Source organism: Rhinatrema bivittatum, chromosome 17, assembly GCF_901001135.1.
Source record: "Rhinatrema bivittatum chromosome 17, aRhiBiv1.1, whole genome shotgun sequence".
NCBI lineage: Eukaryota > Metazoa > Chordata > Amphibia > Gymnophiona > Rhinatrematidae > Rhinatrema > Rhinatrema bivittatum.
The window spans coordinates 8,063,096-8,080,148 of record NC_042631.1 but is presented as its reverse complement, the minus strand read 5'-3'; the positions used below and the strand labels follow the sequence as shown (position 1 = coordinate 8,080,148).

The 17,053-nt window shown below is 47.0% G+C and overlaps 1 protein-coding gene across 2 annotated transcripts in view; it reads left to right on the top strand.

Moving 5' to 3' along the window:
- Positions 1 to 16,179, top strand: part of NAT10 (N-acetyltransferase 10) — a 30,909-nt gene extending 14,730 nt beyond the window's left edge. Inside the window, exons 16-29 of one of the 2 annotated variants that reach the window (XM_029582068.1) lie at positions 1,663 to 1,779; positions 2,129 to 2,230; positions 2,318 to 2,392; positions 2,735 to 2,851; positions 4,075 to 4,208; positions 5,000 to 5,048; positions 7,070 to 7,163; positions 7,263 to 7,373; positions 12,231 to 12,403; positions 13,099 to 13,218; positions 13,401 to 13,499; positions 14,243 to 14,316; positions 14,739 to 14,822; positions 15,730 to 16,179. In XM_029582068.1, coding sequence (XP_029437928.1) covers positions 1,663 to 1,779; positions 2,129 to 2,230; positions 2,318 to 2,392; positions 2,735 to 2,851; positions 4,075 to 4,208; positions 5,000 to 5,048; positions 7,070 to 7,163; positions 7,263 to 7,373; positions 12,231 to 12,403; positions 13,099 to 13,218; positions 13,401 to 13,499; positions 14,243 to 14,316; positions 14,739 to 14,822; positions 15,730 to 15,820 — 1,440 coding nt within the window. In that variant the 3' untranslated portion in view covers positions 15,821 to 16,179. The remainder of the gene's footprint in view (positions 1 to 1,662; positions 1,780 to 2,128; positions 2,231 to 2,317; positions 2,393 to 2,734; positions 2,852 to 4,074; positions 4,209 to 4,999; positions 5,049 to 7,069; positions 7,164 to 7,262; positions 7,374 to 12,230; positions 12,404 to 13,098; positions 13,219 to 13,400; positions 13,500 to 14,242; positions 14,317 to 14,738; positions 14,823 to 15,729) is intronic. The other variant, XM_029582069.1, reaches the window with a different exon arrangement.
- Positions 16,180 to 17,053: the final 874 nt, after the last annotated feature.

Here is a 17,053-nt window from a genome sequence, read left to right as displayed (position 1 = left end):
GGGAATTTGTGAGAATGCTTAGCACATCTGTAGCCTCGTGCTGCAACATCTGCAGTGCTTCCGTTATAGGGTCTACAGCAACTCATGCTGGGGCAGCAAGCTGTGCTGGTTCCTGATTCCACATCTACGGTGGAGAACGTTTCCATCGTTGAATTTAGACCTGCATACGCTGCTGATAGGCCGAGCACATTAGCTGGACTGGGAAACAGAGGAGCTTCCAGCTAGGATAAGAAAGTAATTAGTAAGGAAAAAATTAGTAATGCAGTATCTATAGAATGTTTGTACTTTTGTGTAGGGAACTTACCTTGTATTTTAGACCATTGTGATGGTCCTTATCTGCTGCCATTTACTATGTGATAACAGAGCTGCTAGCTAAATCAGTTTTGCTGCAGATTTAGTGGTTGAGTGTTCACTTGAGGTCAGAGGTAGGACATATAAGTCGCAAGTGTTTTGGGGGCAGAGTGCTGCATTAATTGTTAAAGACAGATGAATGCCAAGATCCTACAGTTGTGATGGGCTTGGACTTAGTGACCGACTTTACAGAGGTGGTCTAGAGATGAGGGTCCTCTTTTGGATTCTAATGTCTCTTTGCTTTAGGAAGTTGATAGAGTGGTTGTAAGACATGTAGGGGCCTGGGCGTTGGATTAAGTCTGGGATTTGTAAGAATTAAAAAGGAAGACCAGGCTTGGAATAGCTTGGGGCAGTTCTAGTGGTAGGATCAGGCCTGAGAGGCTGGGCAAAAGACTGGGTAGGGAGTAGTTTTTAGTATGGGAAGTTATATGCTCCTCTACCCAATGGTAGAGGACTAGAGAGGAAGACAGTTGGGTAGACTTAATGGGCTAAGTTGGTGGTTATCTGCCATTATTTACATTTCCCTGTACGTACCCAGATCAGTCCAGACTCCTGGGTTTTGCCTCCCCTCCAGCAGATGGAGACAGAGAAAGTTTTACTGCACTTAAATGAGGTGCCACCTGCAGTCTCCAGTAGATAGTGGAGATGCAAAGCCTGCAGTCTTTAAGTTTTTTTTTCCAAAAAAAAAAAAAGAGATTGGACTACAGATTTCAGCAGTGCTTGCCTCCCAGAGGGTTGTTAGGTCCTGGTGGGGCCATCCCACCTGGTTTATGAGGCTGATGAGCAGTGGGTTGGGGATCCTTTTGTAGCTCACTCCTTGATTGCTGGACAGGGCTGAAAACCAGGGGTCCCGGTTCACTCGCCCTGGTGGATGGACTGAGCCTGCAGCCATTCTCTGAGGGAAGAGCTTATTCATTACCTGTTTATTGTTTGTTAAAGTTTTTGTTGTGTAAAAAGAAAAAAAAAAGGAATTTAAGAAAAGAACAGGACAGCTCTGCAGGAGAGCAGACGGGGGCAACTGTGGGACCGCTCGTTTTTGCCCGATTCTGCTCCTTGCTCGATTGACTGGCTCAGTCAATCAAGCAAGGAGCAGAATTTTGGGTGATTTTATTTTTCTCCCCTGGAGCTGACATCGATATTGTCTTCAGTCTTGGTAGCTTCATTCCATTGCACTGACGCTTTGCACCATGGGCTTCTATAAGGAAGCCTTGCAGTATTGTTTGTGGAAGGAGGGACACATGAACCAGTTGAAGACTGGCTTTAGGACTGTAATGGTGCAGCCTGCTGACCTTTCCACCTGTGGCCTTGCAGAATTCTCCCAATGACCTGCAGATGCTGTCGGATGCTCCTGCTCATCACCTGTTCTGTCTCCTGCCACCGGTCCCACCCACTCAGAATTCCCTGCCTGAAGTTCTTGCTGTCGTGCAGGTGAGGATGACCAAAAGCCTGGTGGTGGTGTGAAAAGAAATGGATGCAGGTGGCATGAGATTCCGAATGGGAAGCTTGCACCCCAAAACTTGCAGGGAAACCCTTTTATGTAAAAGTGCTTTTAATACCCACCCGACATGGAAGAACTTGCATGGGTGCATTTCAGCCTCGCTTTCTCTTTGCTAGGTTGAAACGTTGCTTCAGTCTCTGGCTTGCCTTACCTGTGCAGCCCCCCGGATCCAAGTTGTAACAGCGCAAGCTCTGTTTAGAGGTTTTTGCTTCACTTTGAGGTGGCAGTAAATAAATCTGGGCAGCGTCTTGCATCTTGTCTCCTTCCTGTTTTTGGCAGGTGTGTCTAGAGGGGGAGATCTCGCGACAGTCCATCATGAGCAGTCTGTCACGAGGCATGAAAGCCTCAGGAGACCTTATTCCCTGGACGGTATCAGAACAGGTAGCAAACGCAAGTTGAGGTTTTCTTCACTGTAGTGTGTGTGTGAAATTTTTAATTGAACTCCTATTGTTGTTTATCTCTGCACAGTTCCAGGACCCAGATTTTGGGCATCTGTCTGGGGGTCGAGTGGTTCGCATCGCAGTTCATCCTGATTACCAGGGGGTAACGTATTCTCACATCTTACCAGTGTTCGCTTTTGGCGGGATGGCACGTTCTGCACATGGCGTCTTCCTCGACGCTCAAAGCCCACCTTTCAGATCACTCTGATGCTCGATGACCTACTGAGACCAGAGGAAACAATAAGGAAAGGGGCTAAGGCTGCAGCTTTAGATCCTCCGGCCCCCCCGCTGTGCTAGTCTGCAAGAGAGAGGGAATAAATGGGAGGGGGGAGGGGCAGAGAATCAAATGGAAGGACATTACTGGAGCAGAAAACAAAGGGAAGTGTGCATGGCAGGTGGTGCAAAATACCTCGAGTACTGACTGTGTGGTCTCTCTCTTTCTTAGATGGGTTATGGCAGCCGAGCCCTGCAGCTGCTTCAGATGTACTACGAAGGAAAGTTTCCTTGTCTTGAGGAAAAGGGTATCCAGAAGCCAAAAGAGATCACCACCATCAGCAGTGAGGTATGCAGTCTCCTGCAAAGGATAAGCTTTTATTTTATTCTTATGGCAGAAGTTAAACCCTACTCCTCAGGAGAAAGTGTTGACTGAATGTCTGACCAAAATGGGGGGGGGGTTTGAGTCCTTGCCCTTCTATTGAACACCAAGAGCACAATTCAAGTGTTTTGCAGCTTTGGCGGTGCCTGCATGTCGGCCCAATCCTTCACGTGCCTATAAAGGCTGTTTCTACAGTAACCATTTTAAAATCGGTTTCCTTTGCATTCAGGCAGGCCAGTCCACAGAGTGGGTTATGCACCCCAACCAGTAGATGGAGACAGATCAACTGACTCACTGATGTCACTTCTGTCTGATCAGCCAGCCAGATTTTTAGCTTAGAAATTAGGACTGTTTTATGTGCTAGAAAGGTGTTTGGGTTTTGTTTTTGTTTTTTTTTAGTGAGACCAAATAAATCTGAGACGGAGAATGCAGAAATGTGTGATTTATTAGAAAGCGATTCTGACTTTAAATGTAGATGGTTTATTTTGTGTGTTTGTAGTTGGTAAAGGATTTACTGCTGGCTCCTGTTTTGTCTCTGAGGATTACAATGGGGATGATTTGAAATGTTCATGCAGCAGCATGGATATGCAGATTGAAGCAAGAAACTCAGCTGCTCATCCGGAACGATCGGTGGGCCAATCCTCTTGTTCAGTCTGCACATCCTTGCCGCTGCATCACAGAGGAAAATTAGATTCAAACAGAGTGAGTAACTAAATGTTGGTCATTGCAGTATCTCATACCAAGGCACAGCACCTTCAAACATTTATCAGAATCAATATCAAACGAATACAGGAAAAAAGCAGGGCATTAAAGAGGCGCTTCTCAGGATCATGGCATCCCAATGTTCTCATGATACTGTATTTCAAAATGTTCTCTTTCCTAATATATCAGCCCTGATGGCATCATCTCTAGCCATGTGGGACTGAACTGTGTGATGCTACACTTCTGAATCCTCCCTAAGCTAGAAAAGCAAGCAGTGGCTAAGAATTTCATAAGATGACAAATTCCAAAAGGCACACCTGCTTGCAGATGTTCCCTACTTTACTGCTTTGTGAGGTCCGGACTGTAACTTGCAATTCCCTGTACCTCTTGAGCAAATATGGTTGACGTCGGTCAGAAAATGACCCTACTAGGGAGAAGCCTGCCCTTGTCCCGTGGGTCGCTCACTACTCTGGAATCTTCTTTCCCAGGCCGTGAGCTTGTTGGAAGAGGCTGTAACGCCGCGAAAGGACCTGCCTCCCTTACTTCTCAAGCTGAGTGAGAGGCCTGCTGAGAAGCTGGACTACCTGGGAGTATCGTATGGTTTAACTCCAAAACTACTCAAGTAAGTTCCAACAGACTGAGCCCTGAGTCCTGCACCTCTCCTCCAGTGCGCACACTCTAAATCACTTCTGGATTTTATTAAGTTCCAGCAGACTGAGCCCTGAGTCCTGCACGTCTCCTCCAGTGCGCACACTCTCTAAATCACTTCTGGATTTTATTAAGTTCCAGCAGACTGAGCCCTGAGTCCTGCACGTCTCCTCCCGTGCGCACACTCTAAATCACTTCTGGATTTTATTAAGTTCCAGCAGACTGAGCCCTGAGTCCTGCACGTCTCCTCCAGTGCGCACACTCTCTAAATCACTTCTGGATTTTATTAAGTTCCAGCAGACTGAGCCCTGAGTCCTGCACGTCTCCTCCCGTGCGCACACTCTAAATCACTTCTGGATTTTATTAAGTTCCAGCAGACTGAGCCCTGAGTCCTGCACGTCTCCTCCCGTGCGCACACTCTAAATCACTTCTGGATTTTATTAAGTTCCAGCAGACTGAGCCCTGAGTCCTGCACCTCTCCTCCAGTGCGCACACTCTCTAAATCACTTCTGGATTTTATTTGTGTTTTCTGTGCTCTGTCCCATCACGTTCTCATTCTTTCACCAAGTATGTTCATAATACAAGGGTCTGGGCCCCTTGTGACTATGATGTACTTGTTCTGTATTCCTGTTTACCAAAGAATTGTGTGCCCGTTTTGTACATAGGGCGAGACCCTTTCTTATAATGGTTTTGAAATGTTGTTTGAGGTTTTCTGTTCAGCTGTCTAGAAGGGAAGTATCACATGCATGGTGTATGTCCCCTCAGGTTCTGGAAGCGGGCGGGGCTTGTTCCAGTTTATCTCAGACAGACTCCGGTAAGTCCTCTCTAAATAATTTCCAGATTTGGTCTCTTATTTATCTTGAGAGAAATATGTGGTACCTTACACAAAGGATTGAAGTTGTGTGAATTCACACCCCTATGTGTGTATTTATCTGGGAACATATTGGCAGTGTTGGATCCCTGCAAAATTGAGTTTGTGTGTTTGAATGTAAGTGCAGAGCAATAGTGGCTGGGTTTGTCCTGCCTCACTGGAGTCCTTGTAGGCTGTGATACCTTGAATGGGGCAATGGAGAAGCTGTGGCACTACCTGAGCTCCGCGTAGCACGTAGGTCTGTAGCAAGGTGGACTGTGGGGCACTCTTATGAATCAATGTGTTCCCTGTACGTACCAGGATCAGTCCAGACCGTGGGTTATGACCCCCTTCCATTAAGCATGATATAGGAAAGGAAAAATGCTGATCCTGTTTCTCTTCAGTGCTCAGCTTTTATAAGCAGAGGCTAATGCCATATTTTGTTATCCTTTTATGCTATAAGACTTCATGTTATAACTGCCTGGAATATTTCACTCCTTTGTAATCCCTGCTGATCTAGCTCAGCTTCTGCAATTACTATCCCCAGCAATGGGCCAAAGACTCTGCAGTCTGGGTTCCTGAGCAAAAGCTGGCATGGACTCCCACTAGGATCTCGTTCCCAACCCTGACTGACTGCTGAAGCAGATGCTGGGCATAGGAAAGGAGCCCAGGTCTCCAGCATTATCTTGCACAGCGCTGCCTCTAAGCCACCGCATGGCCAGAGTTCAGTCTGTAGTTAGTTTTATGGCTCTCAGGCTCAGTGTCACAGTGTTTTCCTTTTCCTGCACTTTAAGGACATTGGTTGGATTAGTTTGTTATGAGGCCGGAGATGTACAAAGTTCTCCTCTCCTTGGTGTAGATCCCTCTCCTCGCATGCAAGCACAGTGTAATCCTAAGCACTGTTAGGAAGACACGAGGCCAGATCCCTCTCCTCGCGTGCAAGCACAGTGTAATCCTAAGCGCTGTTAGGAAGACACGAGGCCAGATCCCTCTCCTCGCGTGCAAGCACAGTGCAATCCTAAGCGCTGTTAGGAAGACACGAGGCCAGATCCCTCTCCTCGCGTGCAAGCACAGTGTAATCCTAAGCGCTGTTAGGAAGACACGAGGCCAGATCCCTCTCCTCACGTGCAAGCACAGTGTAATCCTAAGCACTGTTAGGAAGACACGAGGCCAGATCCCTCTCCTCGCGTGCAAGCACAGTGCAATCCTAAGCGCTGTTAGGAAGACACGAGGCCAGATCCCTCTCCTCGCGTGCAAGCACAGTGTAATCCTAAGCACTGTTAGGAAGACACGAGGCCAGATCCCTCTCCTCGCGTGCAAGCACAGTGTAATCCTAAGCGCTGTTAGGAAGACACGAGGCCAGATCCCTCTCCTCACGTGCAAGCACATGCCTGTACTGGAAGCCTTTTTCCTTTTGGCTGCTTTCCTTAAATGTACTGTGGGACTTTCTGACCCATCTGCTGTTGGTCACTTTGTAAATGATAACAGGAGGTGTTCAGGCAGCCGGGCTACCTGACTGTTTGTGACCTTGGTCCAATATGGTGTTTGAAGCACATTCCCTTGTACGTACCCGGATCAGTCCAGACTCCTGGGTTTATGCATCCGTGCCAGAGAAATACTGAGGAACTGCAGGTGGCACCAGGGCTTATCCAGCAGTGTCTGTGACAGTTTCTCTGTCTTCATCTGCTGGCAGGGATGCATAAACTCAGGAGTCTGGGACTGATCCATGGTACTACAGGAACGGAAATTATCAGGTAAGAACCAATCTTCCTATAGCCTTCCCTCTGCACCCTGCCGGACATTTTATTTAAAAACCTAGGCATATGAAATTGGCTGTGTGTGTGTGTGCACTAATAAATGAATGTCTTCTAGCAGGGGTGCCTCTTATTCTATAAAAGTATCAGCTTGGACAGAAGCTCTCGCTGCACACGCAGCTCGTGTAGGATTAGAGGCTCCTTCACGGAGGCTTGTGGCTTGTTTTCCAGAACGATCTTACAGGGGAGCATTCCTGCATCATGCTGAAGATGCTGAATGAAGAGGAGGAGGACCAGGAGCCTTGGCTTACTGCTTTCTGGAAAGGTAGTGGCAGACTCTGCGCAATGACTTGAGCCCCAAGGGATCTCATTTTTAAGCATTTTTGGCAGTAAGACTGATGTGGTTTTCTTTTTGTGTGTTAAGATTTCAGGAGGCGGTTCCTGGCTCTGCTTTCCTATCAGTTCAGCAGTTTCCCTCCTTCTCTGGCACTGAACATTCTACAGAACAAGAACGCCAAAATGGAGCTGCCGCCAGGTTAGTGCCTGCACGGGGACCTCACTGCAGAGAACTTCCCTCTGTGGACCCGGATCAGTGCAGACTCCTGGGTTCTGCCTCCCCGCCAGCAGATGGAGACAAAGCTTTTTACCGACACCCGAGGTGCCACCTGCAGTCCCTCAGTGTCTCCAGCAGATGGAGGCAGAGAAAGTTTGACCGACACTGCCACTCGAGGTGCCACCTGCCGTCCCGCAGTATTTCTCTGGTCCTGGTGGGGCCATCCTCCCTGGTTTTGAGGCGGATGAGCAGTGGGTTGATGACCCTTGGTGCTCAGTCCGTGATCGCCGGCACGGGCGGATAACTGGAGGTCCCAGTTCCCTCGCCCCATGAGGACAGTCAGAGCCTGCAGACAGTCTTCTTTAAAGGGAAGTAGTCTTTATTTCTTTGTAAGTTTGGCAGCCTCATTAAAGTTTATAACAAACAAAAAAAGAATACCGCTTTATTTATTTTTTTTTAGGCTGATTGAGCGGCTCTCCTTGTCCCTCTGTTCTCCGGCGGTCGTTGCAGCCACTCTTCCCGGTTAGGTCGATTCGGCAGCTGTTGGTTTGTCGCTTGTTCCGGGGGTTCCGGCGCTTCACGGCATTGTCACGTGGCCCTAGTTGGGAGGTCAGCGGGGCCGAGCGTGCGCATCCCTCCCGCGACAGCCAGTGCGCTCAGTGCCTCTCCGGGGGAGAGGGGTCGTTGGCGCTCGTTCCGGCAGCATCGGGGAAGGTGGCGCGAGCCTGGCAGGCTTTCCGGTGCGCTGCAGGCAGTGGAGGGGCCCCTTCCCGCTAAGCGCGGGAGCGGCAGCCATTTTATTCACTGTCGCGGCTGCTCCGCGGGCTTGACCGAGGCATATTTGCATATCAGAATGTGAACCGACCACCTTTTTGTGCTATGGGGTGGTGCAGAAAAGGGTTGTAAAGCTTTGAAGGCCGCGACTGCACGATGGTTAAAGGAGGCCATTGGTTCGGCGTACATCGGTCAGGGTCGTCCTGTTCCGGAGGGGTTACAGGCTCATGTGACCCGTTCTCAGGCAGAATGTCAACAGGTGTCGCCCCAGGAGATTTGTAGGGCGGCTTCTTGGAAGAACTTGCAATCTTTTGCGAGGCATTATCGTTTGGATGTCCAGGCCCCAGAGTCAAGGGGCTTTGGTGAAAGCCTGCTTCAAGCTGGACTCTCACAGTCCCACCCTATTTTTTTTATTTTTTTATTTAGCATTTGGTTCTATACCGAGGTATAGCTGACATTGCCTTCACTCCGGTTTACATAATAACAACCAGTTACATTTAAATTCATAACAGTATGACAGAGATTGAATCAAAAAAACAATAACTTAATAAAATTCAATAAATACAATGAACATTAGATATGAATGTATGCATATCTTGAAGTAGACAGTTGATATCGTAACTGAGAAAAAGGTTTCTGCGAATTGGGGCAAGTTAGAAGGAGGGGGTTGCAGCAAGAAAAGGAATGAGAAGTGGATATGATAAAAGGTTTAAGTTCTGCTGTCAATGGGTGAGCAGTCATTGTATGACTGTGAGAGTAGCCAATTTTTGAGTTCTTTTTTAAAAGATTTAGAGTTTACTTGCGAATTGAGGTGTTGAGGTAGTGAGTTCCATAATTTTGGGCCGACGATAGAGATGGCTCTATTTGTAGTGGAGGATAGCTTGGCTTGTGGTAGTGAGGGGACATCCAGCTGAATTTTATATGTTTATCTTGTGGTACATGATGATTTATGTAGATTTATAATATTGTCCAGGGCAGTGAAGTCAGCTTTGTGAATTGTCTTGTGTAGGATAGTGAGGACTTTATACTCTATTCTTTTTTTAATTGGTAGCCATTGTAGGTTGTAGAGTACTGGGGATATATGGTCGGATTTTCTTTTGCCAGTCAGAACTCTGGCAGCTGCATTTTGGAGTAACTGCAGTGGTCTTAAGGTTGAGTTAGGAAGGCCTATTAGAAGGGAGTTACAGTAGTCCAAACTGGAGAATATGAGGGTTTGAAGAACGGTTCTGAAATCCAGGGAAGCTTTGGTACATCCCAGGAGTCTGGACTGATCTGGGTATGTACAGGGAAAGGAAAATTGGTTCTTACCCGCTAATTTTCACTCCTGCAGTACCACGGATCAGTCCAGAGGAGGTCTTGGATTTGGAGAGTCCGCTCGATCTGTTATAGTAATCAATCTTAAGAATGGTGCAGGTTTTGTATGTAGTCCTGTATGGTTATCTGTTATGAGTTTTCAACTTCCCACTGCTCGTTCAGGGGAATGTAAAGTGGTGGTTGTGCTTGGTGTTATTTCCATCTTGGCTTGGGTACTTATCAATACTGAGGGACTGCAGGTGGCACCTCGGGTTATGCTGCAATGTCAGAAAAACTTCTCTGTCTCCATCTGCTGGAGGGGAGGCAAAGCCCAGGAGTCTGGACTGATCTGTGGTACTACAGGAACGAAAATTAGCAAGTAAGAATCAATTTTCCAGCATAATTCACAATTACATCATAAGATGAAGTAGAATAGATCTGTATGCATGTGTGTGATCTTTACTGTAGATGCATCCTGTTTTGTTCATTTTCTTGATAGTTGAGGAATTGCTGTAGCCTTAAAGAGACTTGTTTCTTGCTGGCTTAACTGAAGCAACATTTAGGGACCTGTGCAAAACCATGGCTCATTAAAATGTCACTTTGTGAACATGCAAAAAGATTTAGTCTGCTGGGGTAAAAAGCAAATATCAGAAGTAGCATGCGTATGCTATTCTTATGCATGAAAACCTGAAAATGCATCAGCTCAGTTCTGCTTTCCTCTAGCTGCCAAGGAGTATACAAGCAAGCCTGGTAAATGAGAATGCGAGTCAGTGCTCAGGGAAGTCATGAAAGAACTAGTATATGCCAAAGGCATGCAAGAGAGTTCCAGGAGAGCAGAAAACTGACGTGATTACGTGTTTGCAACCATCTGTCGACTGTATCAGTAAGGATCTCCAAAGAGCAATGCTAGAGGACGTGGTTGGAGAAAGAAGAAGGGAGGGAGCGACCCAAGGATGACCCTGACTCAAAAAGCACTGGCATCTTATCATTCCTTATGCTGTGACCACACTATAGGCTATAGACACCCAGTGGCTGCACCACATAGACTTCTGCTGCCTCAAAGCTCTCCGACATGAACGCTGCACTCAAACTAAGGCAATTAGTCAGCTGAAAAGAGCGTTTGAGGCTCAGACTGCTCTTCAGACTTAAGCCTTTGAACACCGACAGTAGTTTTTGACTATATTAACAGTGACATTGACAGCAAAGACCTTTTGTCCTCTGGCAACTTATTGCTTGTAATTACATTTCCTCTGCATTCAGGCAGGCCAGTCCACAACAGTGGGTTATGCACGCCAACCAGCAGATGGAGACAGATCAACTGACTTGCTGATGTCACACTCATATAGCACTGCACTGACATGAAGAAATACAGCCTGACTTTCCTTCTCCTCATTGGCAGTTCCCTGTACGTACCCGGATCAGTCCTGGGTTTTGCCCCCCCCAGCAGATGGAAACAGAGAAGTTTTAATGGACTCCGTCCTATACTCCTGAGGTGCCACCTAGAGTCTGTCAGTATTTCTCTGTCTCCAGCAGATGGTGGAGGTACAAAACCTTTAGTCTGGTGGATAGTGTTAGCTTCACCTTGGTAAAAGGTTCACGTTTTTAACTTGATGCCAGTCCGAGGTAGGTATTAAATAGCAGCTATATAATGTGAACATGCTAACCTCTTATTTGCATATTTTTGCGTGCCTATGCTAATGTCTTCTAGGACCCCTTTGATATGCATGTTAAGGTCACTATTTATAACATACTCAAGAGGACCTTAATGTGCATGCTGAGGTTTGTTATATGGGCCTGTCTGGCATTTCAGATTAACCGCTTTGCCGTACATTCTGGCAGCCTTGTTGAATCAGATGAGCACGGCTCTGTGAACACTTAAACAGATAGCGCTAGGTTGGGATTTCTGCTATTTACACTTTTAGCAACTAAGGGTACCACTTATGTACTGAATGCAGATTCAAACAAACGTGTGAGGTCCAAACTATGAAAGGGATTTTGCTGTACGTAGGTGCTTCCTCTTCCATATTGTTTTCCAGTTCTGGACTTAAGTCATTTGGGGCAATTATCAAACTTTCCATGAGTGCAAAGTCCTTTCCTTTTCAAAAGTGCATGGACTCGGCTCCTGCTTTTTGTGTGGGGACAGTTTCCAGATTTCAGAATGCAGTCTATGCATGTTTTCCAATTCTGCCCAAAATGCCCTTATCTAAAAGCTGTTAAAATTCCCAAATTGTGGAGCAGTGCACATACTTTCAGCTGCTTTGGGGGAGTGGGGTCATTTTCAGGTAAATCACAGCCTTTCCTGTGTCCCTGGGGTAAAAAAGCCAGAGATCGCCAGGAATACTATGCTGGCAGTGTGAGCTTTCCAGCAATTATATTTATTTAGAAAATATTAAATTCTGCCCAAGATGGCTCCACCCCAGCAGTTACCAGGTGCGCTGTCTTTCTGACTTGGGATTATCTACTGGCTCTGTTTTTTCAGGACATGTTGATCCAGTCCTGGCCTTGTACTCTGTTGCGAGCATGGAGATGTAGTGCTGCTTTTTTTCTAGGGAAAACATTCAGTAATAGACTGACCCAGTCCTGCTTTTTATCCCACCTTGAAAAGGTGTTCACTCTCTGCATGTTGACAGTAAATTGGAGTTAGAGTTGTGCAGCGACCCCAGCTACAAACATCTCTGCCAAGAAGCTGCTTATTGTCATAGATTGCTAACTTCTCGGTGCATCCCTGCCAATCCTCTGTGCCATGATTTCTTTGCTCTTCTGTGTTCTCAGTTGTAAGCCGAGCTGAGCTGCTCGCTCTCTTCATCCCTTATGACCTGAAGCGGCTTGAGATGTACTCCAGGAACATGGTGGACTATCACCTGATCATGGACCTGATCCCCAGTGTCTCCAGGCTGTTCTTTCTCCAGCGGCTGGGACCCATCTCTCTATCCGTGGCACAGTCCGTATGTACTGCCCGTGTTGCTTATATCTGAAAGCTCTTAACAGGGACCAGTAAAGTAAATGAATTGTAAACTGTACATTTTGTACATTTAAATCCCGCTCCCTCTAGCACGATCTGTGACCTTGAACAGGTGCCTTTCTCTTCCTCAGGTTGCACCAACGTTATTAATTTAAAGCTGCTCTCGTTTTCTCTTTCTGTAGTTCAGACCCAGAAATGTGCTCTCCCCCAGTGGTGGCTGCACCTGCCTCTGAATTATTCAGTTGTAAAAATCTCATTTTATTTACTTTTATTTTATTTTCACAATTTATAGCCCGCTCTATCTGCAGTTGTAGGCGGGTAACAAAGATACAATCATAATTAATTGATAACAAATAACATACAATCAATAAAGAAAAGATGAATGAATGAAGTATTCCATAACAATGCAAATTGCTGGAGCCCCCATCATTTTAAGAATAAATAAACCCGATGAGGATTTTCCGCCCAGTTGTAGCGAGGTCACTGTTTGGTGCCCGCCATGATTTGTGAGCACAGGGGAGTCCCCGGTGCTATTTGTTGTGGGAGTTTGGCGGCAGCTCGTTCTTTGTCCAGACTCGTACCGGCGAGTGGATGCTTAATACAGTTGGTGCGACCCTGAGGAGCTCTTTGTTCTGCCCCCTCCGTTGTGCTAAAGAGGATCTTCCTTATTGCCCCCAGGCTCTCCTTTTAGGCATTGGGCTGCAGCACAAATCCCTGGAGCAGCTGGAGAAGGAGATTGAGCTGCCTGCTGGTCAGCTGATGGGGCTCTTCAACAGGATCATGCGCAAGGTTGTACAGGTACGGGGGCTGGGGGTGGCGGATCGGTGCTCCACGTCCTCCCGTCCTGATTTGAAATTCCCGGCTCTGGGCCGCATTTTAGTCCTGCGGCTCTCGTACCTTGGGTCCTTCTTATTTTTGCTCGAGGCACATATCCCAGTAGATGCCCCGCGTTTTCATTCGTGTTTGGTTTTTCTCCCCAGGTGTTTAACAAAGTCCAGGAAAAGGCTGTAGAGGAGCAGATGCAGTCAGCTAAGGAGGTTGTAATGGAGCCAACTTTCAGATCTCTGAACGAGGACTTGGTAAAGCCGCTTGTTTTTTGTTTTTTTTATACACACGCATCATGGAAACATAGAACCATGACAGCAGAAAAAGACCCTATGGCCTTATCCATCCAATTAATTTAGCATCGCTTCCTTAGAGATCCCCTATGCTTTCCTGGATTCAGATGCCACTTTTATCTCCATCTCCTCCACTGGGAGGCCATTCCACGCATCCACCACCCTCTCTGTAAAGAAATATTTCCCAAGATTGCTCCTGAGTCTACCCCTTGTTTGTTTCCCAGAGAGCAAAGGCTGGGCAGTTGATGCTTGAGGGGTATTGTTTGTTCTTTCTCTGTGGTTTATGATAGAAATAGTTGTCTCTTTTTGTGCTCTTTGCTGTCGCTGAGCGTTCTTCTGTACTGACAGGTATACAGCAGGCAGCAGATTCCCATTTTATTACCCTGGGCAGTGTTCACCCCTCTGGTTTGCGTAATGCTCCATTCCCTGTACGTACTGGATCAGTCCAGACGCCTGGGTTCATTCATCTGTGCCGGCAGGCGGAGACAGAGAAAGTAAAACTGACACTGCTTTAACTATGCTGATGCCCCCTGCAGGTCCTCAGTATTTCTCTGTCTCCAGCAGTGGGTGACTGATGCTTCTACCCCGCAGTTTGGCCCAGTATTTTTTATTTTTTCCTTTCTGTATTTCTTGATTCTAGGCTGAGCCTGCCTCCCAGGAACTTTACTCCCTGGGGTTTATGTCTGCGCTTTTCTCTCTTCCAGGAAGAAGCAGCCAAGGAATTCCAAGAGAAACACGATGAAGAGATGAAGAAACTGAAGGGAATGGACCTCTCACAGTAAGACTCTTTCCCTGCTGTGCTCTGCTCTGTTCTTTCTGAACTGTGGGAGGTTGGCCCTCGCGTGCCATTACGTCTGGCAGTGGAGCAAGCTGACCTTCCCCCGGTCCTGTCTTACTCCTGTTCAGTGTGTGACCTTGAGCAGTATATTAATGGAAGGACATTTTGATAAATAAATACATAAAGAGCTCTTTGTTGTGCTGGCTCGTTTACAGAACAGCTTTTACTGTTCCGTGTCTTCCCACTCCCTCTAGCCCTCGCGTGTTGCTCTAGCGTAGGAGAGGAAAGTTATTTTTTCAGGAGGTCCCCCTGTGGCCTTGGGGTGGCAGTTAGACACACACTTGCCTCTTGCTCTTAACAGAGGCACTGATGGATTGCCCAGCGTTGCTGTCACCTCTGCTTTCTTTCCACCTTCTGCACAGATACATAATTCGAGGGGATGAGGAGGAGTGGAGTGACGTGTTGAAGAAAGCGGGTCAGAATGCCTCTGTCGTCAGTTTGAAAAGGTGCAGAAAGAAATGGTGAACTGTGCTGCGTGGGCTGTACAATGAGTTTATTAATATCACGTGATGTGCTGTGTTCATACATATTTCTGTGAGGATTAAACATATACATATATATATATATATGTATGTATATAAATAAGCAAACACACCTACAAAGCTGATGAAATACCTTAAGTACCTGACTGCAATCCGCTTTGAAGTGCAGAAAAGTGGAATATAAAATAAATAAATGAGTTGGGTTGCAATTTTAGTCTTTGACCCTTCGCGTAGGATATGAACAAACATTTACAATTCATGAGAGTAATTTGTCAAAAGGGTTTATGTACCCTGCTTTATGCATGCAAATTGGCTTTTGGAAATTAGGCAGGGGGTGGTGTAGGGAAAAGTGCACGGGTCCTTCCGTTACACGCGTACTTGTCCCTGCGCGGGCGGTGGGCGTTCCAGAAGGCGGGGTTGGCGCATGCAAATGTGACGTGTGGTTGGGACTGTGCACATCTGTACCAGAAGGCGGGGTTGGAGCATGCAAATGTGACGTGTGGATGGGACTGTGCACATCTGTACCAGAAGGGCGGGGTTGGAGCATGCAAATGTGACGTGTGGATGGGACTGTGCACATCTGTACCAGAAGGGCGGGGTTGGAGCATGCAAATGTGACGTGTGGATGGGACTGTGCACATCTGTACCAGAAGGGCGGGGTTGGAGCATGCAAATGTGACGTGTGGATGGGACTGTGCACATCTGTACCAGAAGGGCGGGGTTGGAGCATGCAAATGTGACGTGTGGATGGGACTGTGCACATCTGTACCTGCACACTGGGACAGTCTCCCAAGTTTCAAAGCAGATTTAGCTATGTACAGGCCACTGAAAATCGCCCTCTATGAAGCTTAAACTACCTTTGTGCTTTCAGTAGTAAGAAGAGGATGTTGGAAAAGTCGCAGAAAGAGGGATCCAAGCCCCCCAAGAAGTTCAGAAAGAACAAAGATAAGAAACTGAAGTGAGGAGGCGGGACCCAGGCCTGCTGCTGCGGTACTGAGACTGGAACCTCCCTTTACATTACGCCGTGAAGATCGACTTTATTTTATATTCACACTTTGCTCAGTAACAAATGCAGGGGCCAGTCCAGCTCACTGGGACTATGCTGAATGGCTCCGAGGAGCAGAAAAAGTCACAGATAACACAAAAATGCCCATATCCTTTCCATGCATAAGGCCCACGTGACCCCAAATGTAGTTTTTATTGCATCATGTGTTTTATTCCTTATACTTTATTTGGTTTATCAGTTTTGCTACAAAACAAATAAATATGATGGAAGAGGGCGGTGCCATTTGTGCTCCTGCTGAGCTCCATCTTCATTGAATCTGGGTTTGACCGGCAGATGATGCTCTAAGGCCTTCCTTGCCCTAAAGAGGGAAGAGGCAGTGTTGGGTCAGGTCCTTCTGGGTCCTTGAGAAACACAGCACAGACAATCTCCTGTTAGGGAACGGGGGACAGATTGTTGTAATAACTCTGCCTGGGCCTCTATAAAACACGGACATCTTAAAACATACAATTTATTTTATTTTACTTGCACAAACCAGTGCAGGCTTGCCTCCGAGTTTTTTCTGCGCGTGACAGTTGTGAGCTGCTTGCAGCGGGAAGGAGGGAGGTTAATGGCCTGAAAGACTAAATCCTGCTGAAAATTATCCTATGATCCCTGCAGTGCCTAACCGGTGTGCGTGAAAGACAAAAAAAAAAAAAGCAATTCTTGGTTTTTCTTCTTTTGTTCCTGGCTGAGCTGTATGCCCACACCAGCCTTATTACTGCATGACAAATGCAGCCTGAGATTAGGGAGCATTTGTTCCTGGCATCTTGAGTGCAGGCAAAGTTCAGCAGCTTGTACGTCTCCTAATTAGATACTCTGGGTGGAGCCAGCTCCATTGGCAAAAGCTGAAGCCTGGATGAAAACAGCTGCTTCACTATAACAGAAACACTAAGTTTCCCTTCTCCTAGGACAAGCAGGATGGTCGTCCTCAGAAAACCCATCGGTGAGGACTAACATCCTGCTGTCCTGGGAGAACACCTGTTACAGGTAAGCGTTCCAGTGGGAGTCCCCTACAGAAGTGGCCCAGATGCAAACGTCTTCCCCCCCAACCCAGCAGCAGCACTCTGCTCCAGACACGTTGCTGTTCCCTGTCCCAGCATGGTGAGCCCTGTACGAGCTACAGCGACTGCCTCGCATGGCGTGCCCAGTC